General features: G+C 39.8%; 2 protein-coding genes across 2 annotated transcripts; one reads left to right on the top strand and one right to left on the bottom strand.

The window, feature by feature from the left end:
- Positions 1–1,937: 1,937 nt before the first annotated feature.
- On the bottom strand, positions 1,938–2,829 carry HRG_00448 (gamma-glutamyl cyclotransferase, AIG2-like domain-containing protein; the record flags this gene model as incomplete). Its single annotated transcript, XM_044858919.1, has 2 exons — positions 1,938–2,545; positions 2,790–2,829. The coding sequence occupies 2 exons, from the start codon at positions 2,827–2,829 to the stop codon at positions 1,938–1,940; spliced, it is 648 nt and encodes a 215-aa protein (XP_044725319.1).
- Positions 2,830–3,431: 602 nt separating this feature from the next.
- On the top strand, positions 3,432–3,902 carry HRG_00449 (putative amidoligase enzyme domain-containing protein; the record flags this gene model as incomplete). Its single annotated transcript, XM_044858920.1, has 3 exons — positions 3,432–3,672; positions 3,735–3,828; positions 3,887–3,902. The coding sequence occupies 3 exons, from the start codon at positions 3,432–3,434 to the stop codon at positions 3,900–3,902; spliced, it is 351 nt and encodes a 116-aa protein (XP_044725320.1).
- Positions 3,903–12,093: the final 8,191 nt, after the last annotated feature.

A 12,093-nucleotide genomic window follows, 5' to 3' on the forward strand; every position in this document is an offset into this window, starting at 1 on the left:
AGGCGCGGTAGTAAGGGCGCGGGTAAGAGTAGCGGTATTAGCGGAGCTATCGTTAGCCGTGCTTAGTATAGCGTCGACGAATAACTCTATACGCTTTAAAAAAAGGAGGTAGGGGAGGGGGAGGTAGATATATCTATCGCGGAAGTTAATATAATAAAATACGGCCTCTTACTTTATAAAGTAAGGAACTTATTAATTAAAGTTATTATTATTATTAAGGCTATTATTACTATTATAGGTATTACTATAAGTATATATTAATAGAGCGGCCTATATAGCTAAGAATAAACTAATGCCTTAAGTAAAGCGGAACTTACCTATTACTACTATTACTATAGTTAAAGAAAGGAGAGAAAGAAAGGAAGGAGGAAAGGGGGGATACCGCCTTATATACCCCTTAGTAAAGGAGGCTGCCTAAGGCTAAGGGGATAGGTAACCTAAGGCTTATATAGGTTTAAGCCGGCCGCTAGCTACTTAAAGGCGTATATAATAAGTTACGCCCTTATTTAAACGGCTAGCCGGCTAATAAGTATAGAGCTAGGTTCCGGCTACCTAGGCTAATAAGTATAGGGATAATAAGGCTAGTAGGGCTAGCACGATTAACGGGAAAAGGTAGGGTAGAGCTAGTAGTATAGGGAGCTTAGGGCCTAATTATATAGAAGCCGTTAATAGGGCAGCGCCGCGCCGTGCTAAAGGGAGGGCATTATATAAGAGTCTTTAACTATTATAGGTTATAGGCTTAAACTATAGCCTAAGCTATATAGTTACGTATAGAGGGCCGGATCCTATATATATATATATAGGCTAGCCGCGTATAAAAGAGCTCTATATAGCTTATTAATATTATCCTATAAACGGCACCTATATATACGCCTCTACTTACTCTATAATAGACCTTAGCTAATAGTATTATAAGGCTAAGTAAGCTATATATATAAATATATATTTAGTAGTAGTAAGTATAGTATATAGTTAAATCTTATATAGCTTATTATTATAATATAATAAAAAGCACTTATAGTATATCTCTTTACTTACTATATAATACTATATATATATATAAGCTAGCTATATATAAAAGAGCTTTATATAGCTTATAAATATTATCTTATAAATAGTACTTATATATATACCTTTACTTACTTTATAATAATAAGTAATAGCTTATAAGTATTTTTATAGTTAGCTAGAATTAATATAAGTAAAAATAATAGGTTTTAATAAGCAATTTTCTAATTACGCTACCGAAAGAGGGGTGTTACCGAAAGAGGGGTAGGGGATGGTAGCCTTATAGTAGTATTATTGAGCCTATATATGCAGCGATAACGGAGAAGTTAACACGAGGCCAATGAAAGATGTTCGACAGCGTTGGTCGCGTCAAGGTGACCATTGTACTAAACCTTGATTCGTCATGATTGGTATTGGCCGTGGGAGAAGGAGACGGGGCTGCCAGCCCTGCGTCGAAGAGGTCACCTTAATGATGCGCTTTGGAATCGCCAAGGGATCCAACGGGATACCGTGTTTCTTGTAGCGGTTTGACGTTGCAGCGCTTGCGAGCATGATCTATCTATGTACGCATCATGGCAGGCTCTTGGTTCACCTATACAAAACACAGAGGCCAGTCTAGCCAGACGGAGAGGCAGTCGACGCATCGGCTGGGTGTCGGACCAGATAGGTGTCTCATCAAAAAGTCGATGACGGTAACCAGCAAGTGGAAAGAGAGGAAAGACCAAAAAAAGAGAACAAGGAACTGCCCCCCGCAGTTTCGAACTAGAGAAACAGCGATAGCGCGACGAAGCGAGCCGGCTCGTGCGGCGCGAGGGCCGCGGCGGTAAGTAGACGCCGCACCACAGCAGCAACGTTTTTGGTTTTTTGCCGACTGCGCGTGTGCAGCGAAGCGGGCAGGGAGGGAGGCGAAAGGAGTGTCGCCATTGAGACTAAAACACGGAGCCCTTGTGATTGCGCTGCCACAGCGCTAGGTTAAACGTGCCGTCGGAGAGCTGGCTGCTGTCCGGGTCGCCCGCCCACACAAACGTCAGGCCCCGGACAACGGCGCCGGCCGCGAGATAGACGTCGCAGTCGTAGCCCTCGTAGGCGGCTGTCTCATATCGCTGTAGTCGCAGGCACTGGTCCATGGACGTGGCGCGCCAGGCCTTGCCGTCGACGCGGGGGGTGGCGGCGCGAGCCTGGCGCAGGCGCGTGAGGGTGGGATAGACGGCGTGCCATAGCCGGAGCTCCAGGCCCTCGACCCAGGCATCCGCCAGCTCGGGCGGCGCGTCGAGCGCGGCGACGGAGCGGAGGACTTCGGGGTCCATCAGCGTGCCGTAGAAGAAGAAGATGCACGGCTCGAAGCCGTCGTCGGCCGGAGCCGGCTGCTGTTGAGGAGCCGGCTCGTCGAGGCGGGGGGGGAGGAGGCTTTCGTCGAGGAGTGACATTCGGCCCGAGTTGATTGCCTCGACCATGAGTCTCTTGTCCTCCAGCATTTGTGCTGCCGTCATTGGCCGGCCACAATATGGCTTGTCGGAATTTCCGTTGCTCGTGTCATCTGGTAGTGGCATTGTCAGCTCAGTGTGTTGCAACAAAACCAGGTACCATGATATGAAACATGCCGACTGGACTTTGCTGGGGCTCCATGTTCGCTCGGTGGGCTCGCGAAGCAGAACAGGGCGGTATAGAGCGCGTCCAAGTGGTGTTTCGTTGCCTGTTGTGTCCGCGGCGATGACCAAGGTGTTGCGATGGTGGTGATTGAAAACGGAGTCCTGGAGGCGAGGCGCTCGCTGCGTAGTTACCAGTAAGCACGTGATCGGACCGTTTTAGGACAAAGAGCATGGCGAGCCTGTTGCTGCGTAGTAAGCAATGAGTCAGTGTCCCCTCCGAAACTCATGTGCATAGCCACAAGCCCTTACACAACGTGCGGGCGCATCATCAATATAGCCTCCTTTCCATAATGTGCAAAAGGGGGAATAAGCCCCGAAATACCGGCAGCTGATGCACATCACGCATGCACGTTGGCGCCAACATGCCTCCCGATATGCGATCCAGCCCGTGAATGTGTAAGAATCATTCACCCAAGCTTCTAACAATTGGACAACAAATCTTGCAATGCTGCTGCCTGCATGTACCTAAGCGCCTGCGACCTGCGGCAATGTAACCACATCGGCAGCAAACCCAGCGCTTAACAACATGGATGTAAAGGCGATCGAGCACTTCGCGCCAGCATATAAGGACTCTCCATTTGTAGTCAGTTAGCGAAGCTGATCATTTGATATCGCACGCGTTTTGTCCTCGCTCTGCAAGCCGACAAGTCTCGATTTATCGCGATTTTCCGTCTCCCTGCTAGTTCCACACTAAGCTTTTTACAAGCTTTATCGCCAGCCGATCTTGTCCAAACTCACCCAGCTCAACTCTCTACTCTCTATCAGTTCGTCGACATGTCGCAAGACTCTAGCGTTCTGAACCTTCGCTTCGGCACTGAAGTGGAGCTTCTTGTCAAAAGCAAAATCAATGACCACGGATCCTTTGAGTCATTGGCCAGCGATATCAGCAAGGAGCTTACCGCTGCCAAGATTCCCAACCATGTCGCGGACATTTTTGCAAAGGGGGACGAGAAGTACCAAGATTGGTCCATCGTCGATGAACTATCCATCACCAGTAAGCGTAAGGAGTTTCGCTGTAAGTCGCTTCCCCGTACTCAATACCAGCCCACCAATAGTCGACCCTTACCTTCAGTCAAGTCGGAGTAGAGCTCGTTTCTCCAATCATGGAGTTTTCTGATCAAAAGTTTTGGGTTGGTCAAGTCGATGCAGCATGGAAAGCACTTGAAGGGGGGTTCGAGGTTCAATCAACATCACAATGCAGCACCCACGTCCACATCTCCCCTGTTCAGGGAAGTTGGACCCTAGCCCAGGTCAAGGGTATTGCAAAAGCGGCTGTATACTTTGAACGGTGTATAGACGCTTTGGTCCCTGGGCAGCGTCGGATCAATAACTGGTGCAAGAGCAATCGGTGGAACCACCGCTTCAAACACCTTTCTCTTCAAGAGGCATTCGTGGAACTTGAACGACAGCCTACGACCGACAACGTTGCCGAGTGTATGTGCTGGTGCTCTAAAAACTCAGCGACCGGTGCAAGTTTAAATGCCAGCGAGGACTTCAAGCATTACACCTTTCGATGGAATTTGGCAAGCCTTGTCAGTTCTAAAGGCACCATCGAATTTCGCCAGCCGCCACCCTCTGAAAATGCCGAGAGCTCAATCGCATGGGTCATGTTCGCAGTCTCCTTCGCACGATGGGCTTCACAATGCGGGAGCACTCTCGATCCCCTGAAGCCCGGCCGTCTTGAGGATCTCTACAGTCATGTTTTGGAAGGAGCCAAACTCAACCAGGTTAAAGACCCAAGTCCCCTCCGACGAATCTTCCATGGCGTGAAGCCTCTTCCGGAAAGTATGGTATACGACATCAAGGAAATAAGTCCGGTCGAAGTCGAGCAGCTGAGGGTAAAAGCTAAGGAAAGAGACATCACGCTAGAGAAGTATAAGCATCTATTTGGTTATAAATAAGCCTACTAAGTTAAGGTATCTAAGCATAAGTTAATTTAATAATATAACTATAAGCTAGTAGCCCGCTATAGGAATATATAAGTATACTTTTCATAGAAATTACATCGTTTTATAACTAAATATTCTAAGATCTCTAGCTTTATTATTACCCTTCGAGAGCACTTTACTAGTACGAAAAATACTTTAAAGGGGTGCGACTAGGGCGAAGCTCTAGGCATAGACGGCGAGCCTAAGGCGAGCGTTAATCTAATAATCCCTTCCCATCCGACCGAACCCCTGCAACCGCGATAAAATACACGCTCGATATATTAAACGACTCGTTATTAAGCGCCTATTACGCCTCTCTATTAGTAGCCTCTTACAGCTACTAGCGGGCGCGTAATATAGCGCCGAACCTACTAAGTTAGAGCCGCGTTTCCTATTTATTAAGGGAAAATTTATAACGGACCGTTATACCGTCGCGCCACGGATAAAAGGATAACGTTAGCTACCTAGCTTATACTATACCCCCCTTCTAGCACCCTTTTCCTACTAAAAGTCGGGTTTTTTATAAATATATAACTAATTTATTAAAATAGGTAGAAAGACTAAAGCTTTATAGCTAAAGAGCTAAGCTATAATAGATTTATAAAGTACTATAAATTTTTCTTTTTTTCTAATAATAAATAAGTTATATTACTATTTAGTTTTCCTATAAAAAAAATTAAAATACTAAATAAATAGTTTAAAAAAATTAATATAGTACTATTTATCTTTATATAGCTTTTAGTACTTAAAGAACTTTCTATTTACTATTTTATCTATTAAATAAAAAGATAATAAGATACTCTTAAAATACTTCTTTTTTTTAATAAGGAGAAAGGTTTATTACTTAATAACTTAAAAGAAAAAGCTAGTTAAAAGTCTTTAACTACTTTATTAGTAGTATATACTATAAAAAAGCTTATCTACTACTTAGCTTACTTTATTAGATTTCTTTTTAATATTATTTTAATACTTTTTAAAGTATTAAGGCTTACTAAGTAAAGTAGTAAAAAGTACTAATAAAATACTTAAGTTAGCTTTAAGCTTTTATATAAGTATAATTAGATATAGTATATATAAAAAGTAAATTTTAATACTAACTTAAGCTATTTTACTAATAGTATTCTAGGAGCTACTTTATATAACTATTTTTCTTATATTTATTATTTAGTGTTTTAAAGCTTATAATTTAGTAAGAAAGGGTACTAAAGGGGGGGTATACTATAAGCTAGGTAGCTAACGTTAAGCTAATAATCGTATTTATAGTAATTATTATAACGGTACTAGCTATTATAAGGGATTAATTATACGCGACTATAATAAAATTCCTTACCGCCCTTAATAACTAAGGATATATAACCCCCTACTTATAAAAGAACTAAGCCCTAACCTATCCTAAGACCCTAAGCTAAGATATAGATAGGGATATATACCTTTTAACTTATATATACCTCTACTTACTTTATAATAACTATAACTCTTACTATAACTAGTTATAAGATAATACTATTATAGAGTAAGTAAAGGCGTATATATAGGTGCTATCTATAGGATAATATTAATAAGCTATACTAAGCTCTTTTATACGCGGCTAGCCTATATATATATATATAGGATCCGGCCCTCTATATATAACTATATAGCTTAGGCCGTAGCCTAAGCCTATAACTTATAATAGTTAAAGACTCTTATATAATACCCTTCCTTTAGCGCGGCGCGGCGCTGCCCTATTAATAGCTCCTATATAATTAGGCCTTAGGCTCCTTATACCGCTAGCTCTACCTTACCCTTTCCCGTTAATCGTGCTAGCCCTACTAGCTCTATTATCCTTATACCTATTAACTTAGGTAGCTAGAACCTAGCTCTATACCTCTCGGCCGGCCGGCCGTTTAAATAAGGGCGTAACCTATTATATAAACCCTTAGGCGGCCGGCGGCCGGCCTAGACGTATATAAGCCTTAAGTTACCCGTCCCCTTAGCCTTAGGCAGCCTCCTCTACTAAGGGGTATATAAGGCGGTATCCCTTTTTTCCTCCTTTCTTTCCTTCTCTTCCTTCTTTAACTATAGTAGTAATAGTAATAAGTAAGTTCTACTTTACTTAAGGCGTTAGTTTATTCCTAGCTATATAGGCTACCTTATTAATAAGTACTTATAAGAATAACTATAGTAATAATAATAGTAATAATAGTAATAATAACTCTAACTAATAAGTCCTTTATCTTATAAAGTAAAAGGCTATACTCTACTATATTAACTTCTATAGTAAATATATTTACTTTATTTTCCTTTTTTTCTTTTTTCTTAGAGCGTATAAAGTCGTTTATCGATACTATACTAAGCGCGGCCGATAATAACTCTACCGCTACCGCTACCTTTACCCGCGCCCTTATAACCGCGCCTACCGCCGCCGCTTTTACCTCTACTACGCTAGCCGCTCTTACGTTGCCTTTTAAGGTAATAACGCTATCCCCGCCGCCGCTTATAATACCTAGCCCCTTTACCCTTACCTCTACCTCTACTACCTTATAAGTCTACTACCTAGTAAGTATAATAGCTATTTTCCGCTAACTTCTTAAAGTATAAGCGCTAAGTATAGGCCGGAGCCGCTTACGCGGCCCCCTATATACGGTATACGTTATAGGAGCTCCCCTACGCCGACTAAGTCGGGCGCCGCTATAGTAGTAGTTATTATTAATACGCGCGTACCGGCCGCGCTTATAAGGCGGCGCCTCTTATCCTACTCGCTATAGCGTCGGCTTAAAAGGCTAGCGCGTATAGGTAGGTATAGGGGGCTACTAAGAAGCGCCTTACCGCCGCCGCCGCCGCCTATCGTAATCTCCACGCCCTTAAGCGCTAGGGCCTTATCCTTAAGTAAGTTCCTCTCCTCTAGCTCTTTTACTTCCGCTACTAACTCCCTTAGTACTAAGTATACTACCTTTATCGCCCTATTAGCGGTTCCCTTAGCTATACCCGCCGCTACCCTTACCGCTACTACTAGCCGCCTCCCTTTTACCTCTACCGCCCTTAGAGCCGCTACTACCGCTAACTAGCTCGCGGGCTTAGAGGGCCGCTTAAGTGCCTTAGAGAGCGCCGCCGCCGCTAATAAGGAGGAGGAAGCTAATAAGGATAATAATAATAATAAGGGCGAGGATAAAGGTAAGGATAAGAAATAGGACTAAGTAGTTTAAGGGCTTTACTTTAAAATAAACGCTATTTTTATCTCTACTTATATTATTATACTTATATTATTATAACTACTTACTTTACTTTATTTACTTTATAGTCTTAGCTTAGGCTATTATTAATAGTTTATTAGTTTATTATTCTTATTTATTAGCTTAAATAAAGCCTTAAACTTATTAAGAGCTATAGCTCCTATAAACTTATATATAGGTTCTTATATAAGGTCGAGATACCTATACTATTTAACGAGGACCTCTTAGCGTTTCCCCTTACTAACCTTTTTCTAGTATATAGCCTATATCTATTTAACCTTAAACTCGTCCTCCTCTTTTACTTTAATTATAAGCGGTTAAGCGTCTACTACTTTTTATCTAGGTAATAAGTTAAAAGAGGCTCGGCGAGGGAGGTCTATATTAATCTTATTATTTTTATAAAGTAAACCTAAGAGGGTATAGCCTATAGTCGCGCTATTATACCCCTCTACTATATATAGCGTATTATATATATACGATAAAAGGTAACGAATTAACTAAGCTACCTAGCTTATTAATTAACTATACTTATTAACTATCTAGGTAACGCTTAGACTCTTATATATAGTTTCTTCCTACGCTCTCTTTTATTACTCCCTTAGTTAATAGGCTATTACCTTTAGGTACCGTACTACCTATTAGCCTAGGTTAAGATCCCTTACTACCTACGCTATATATACGCTTTTAAGCTACGGCGCTTATATATATACGCGCTTATCTAGCCTTATATATAAGGACTTAAACCTACGATTAATAGGTAGCTTAGTTAATATATTATAAAGTAAACCTAAGAGGGTATAAGCTATAGTCGCGCTACTACCCCCCTTTACTATATATAGTATATTATATATATATAATAAAAGGTAATAAATTAACTAAGCTACCTAGCTTATTAATTAACTATACCTATTAACTATCTAAGTAACGCCTAGACTCTTATAATTATAAACCCCTATTAAAAGACTATTAAGATTTATAACTTATAGACTAATAACTCTTTATACTATAAACTTTATATATAGCTAGTTAAGCTTCTTTTTTAACTATACTAACCTATAGTTATAGAGGTCTAGCTATACTTTATCCCTTACTATAAACCTATCTACTAGAGCCTTAGTCTTATTAGCGTACCGCTCTTAATCTTATACTACGGTAGCTATCGCGGATTAGTAATAATCTATAGTCTCTTATAGCTTTTATATAAATATATAAGCGCGGTCTTTTAATAATAAATTACTATATTACTCCGCTACTATATCTATAGTAAAAGGAACTAATAAGGGCGGTTTAAAGCTATATATTATAAAGAAAGGGGCTATCTTAATAAAGGTATATAGTTTACTATTTAATATAAGTTAGGCCGTAGGGAGCTACTAGTCTTAGTTTACTTAATTACTAGCTACGATAGCTTATAGGTAAGCTTATACTTCTTAGTTAACCTTCTTAGGCCCTCTATTAATCTATAGGTAATATACTATACTAAGTAGTTATATAATTTATAGTAGCTAGTATAAGTACTACTAAAAGCAGCTAGTTTAGTTCGATCCCTTATCGCTTATAATAAAGGCTAGCTAGCTATATAAGTAGGCCTAGTACTATAGTAAGCGCTTTATATAGGCTTTTATATCTATAAATATTATAGAGTAAGTAAAGGTATATATATAAGTACTATTTATAAGATAATATTAATAAGCTATATAGAGCTCTTTTATATATATCTAGCCTATATATATATATATAGGATCCGGCCCTTTATATATAACTATATAGCTTAGGCTATAACTTAAGCTTATAACTTATAATAGTTAAAGACTCTTATAGAATACCTTTATTTTAGCGCGGCGCGGCGCTGCTTTATTAATAGCTTCTATATTATTAAGCCTTAAGCTCCTTATACTATTAGCTCTACCTTACCCTTTCCTATTAATCGTACTAGCTATATTAGCCTTATTATCCCTATACTTATTAACTTAAGTCGCTAGAACCTAGCTCTATACCTATTAGCCGGCCGGCCGTTTAAATAAGGGCGTAACTTATTATATACGCCGCTAAGCGGCTAGCGGCCGGCCTAGATATATATAAGCCTTAGGTTACCCGTCCCCTTAGCCTAAGGTAGCCTCCTCCGATAAGGGGTATATAAAGCGGTATCCCCTTTTCTTCTTTCCCTCCTTTCTCTTCTTTCTTTAACTATAATAGTAGTAGTAATAAGTAAGTTCCGCTTTACTTAAAGTATTAGTTCGTTCTTAGCTATATAGGCCGCCCTATTAATAAGTGCTTATAGTAATAGCTATAGCTATAATAATAGCCTTAATAATAATAATAACTCTAACTAATAAGTTCCTTACCTTATAAAGTAAGAGGCCGCGTTTTATTATACTAACTTCTATAATAGATATATCTACCTCCCTCTCCCTTACCTCTTCCTTCTTAGAGTATATAGAGTCGTTCTTTAACGCTATACTAGCTATAGCTAACGATAACTCCGCCGCTACTACCGCTCTTACCCGCGCCCTTACTACCGCGCCTACCGCCGCCGCTACTACTTCTACTATACTAGCTACCCTTATATCGCCCTTTTAAGTAACGATACTATCCCTACCGCTACTTATAACGCCCGGCCCCTTAGCCCTTACTTCTATCTCTACTACCCTTATAAGTCTATAATTAAGTAAGTATAATAAATATTTTCCGCTAACTTCTTAAAGTATAAGCGCTAGGTATATACTAGAGCCGCTTACGCGGCCCCTTATATATAGTATATATTATAGGAGCTCCCTTATACTAACTAAGTTAGGCGCCGCTATAGCGGTAGCTATTATTAGTATATATATTCTAGCTACGCTTATAAGGCGGCGCCTCCTATCTTACTTACTATAGTATTAGCTTAAAAGGCTAGTATATATAGGTAAGTATAGGGGGCTATTAAGAAGCGCCTTACTACTACTATAGCCGCCTACTATAACCTCTACGCTTTAAAGCGCTAAGGGCTTATCTTTAAGTAAGTTCTTCCCTTTTTACTTTCTTACTTTTACTATTAACTCCTTTAGTACTAAGGATACCGTCTTCGTTGCCTTATTAGCGGTCCCCTTAGCCGTGCCCGCCGCCGCCGCTACTACTACCCCCGCCGCCGCCGCTAAAGCTAGCCGCCGCCCCTCCGCCCTTAGAGCCGCCGCCGCTACTAACTAGCTTACGGGCTTAAAGGGCTAATATAGCGCCCTAGAAAGCGCCGCCGCTACCTCTAAGGAGGAGGAGGCTAATAAGGATAATAATAATAATAATAGTAAGGATAAGGGTAATAATAATAAGGAATAAGCCTAGGTAGTTTAAGGACTTTACCTTAAAATAAACGTTATTTTTATCTTTACTTATACTATTATACTTATATTACTATAACTACTTACTTTACTTCGCTTACTTTATAGTCCTAGCTTAAGCTATTACTAGTAGTTTACTAGTTTATTATTTTCGTTTACTAGCCTATATAAGGCCTTAAACTTATTAAGGGCTATAGCTCCTATAAACTTATATATAGGTTCTTATATAATATTAAGGTACCCGCGCTACTTAACGAGAACCTCCTAGCGTTTCCCTTAGCCTACCTTCTTTTAATATATAGCTAATATCTCCTTAACCTCGAAATTATCGTCCCCCTTTACCTTAATTATAAGCGGTTATATATCTATTACTTCTTATTTAAGTAGTAGGTTAAAGAAAGCTTAGTAAAGGAGATTAATATTAATCTTATTATAGACCCCTATTAAGAGACTATTAAGCTTAACTACTTATAAGATAACGACCCTTTATACTATAAGCTTTTTATATAGCTAGTTTAGCTTCTTTTTTAGCTATACTAACCTATAGTTATAAAGGTCGAGCTATACTTTATCTCTTACTATAAACCTATTTACTAGCGCCTTAGTCTTATTAGCGTGCTACTCTTAATCTTATACTATAGTAGCTATCGCGGATTAGTAGTATTCCGCGGTTTTCTATAGCCTTTATATAAATATAAAAGCGCGGCTCTTTAGTAACGTACTATTATATTACTCTACTACTATATTAGCGGTAAATAATATTAAGGAGGGCAGCTTAAAGCTATACGTTATAAAGAAGGGGGCTATTTTAATAAAGGTTTATAGTTTACTATTTAACGCGAGCTAAGTAGTAGGGAGCTATTAGTCTTAATCTACTTAGTTAAAAGCTATAACTATCGCGAAGCATAGCTTAATTTCGTAGTTCTTAGAGATATCCCTTAGTAAGAGGGACTAAGGAAGCTAAAAAACCGGATAAAAGAAG

This window comes from Hirsutella rhossiliensis, assembly GCF_020360975.1.
Source record: "Hirsutella rhossiliensis strain HR02 chromosome Unknown scaffold00001, whole genome shotgun sequence".
NCBI classification, from domain to species: Eukaryota; Fungi; Ascomycota; class Sordariomycetes; order Hypocreales; family Ophiocordycipitaceae; genus Hirsutella; species Hirsutella rhossiliensis.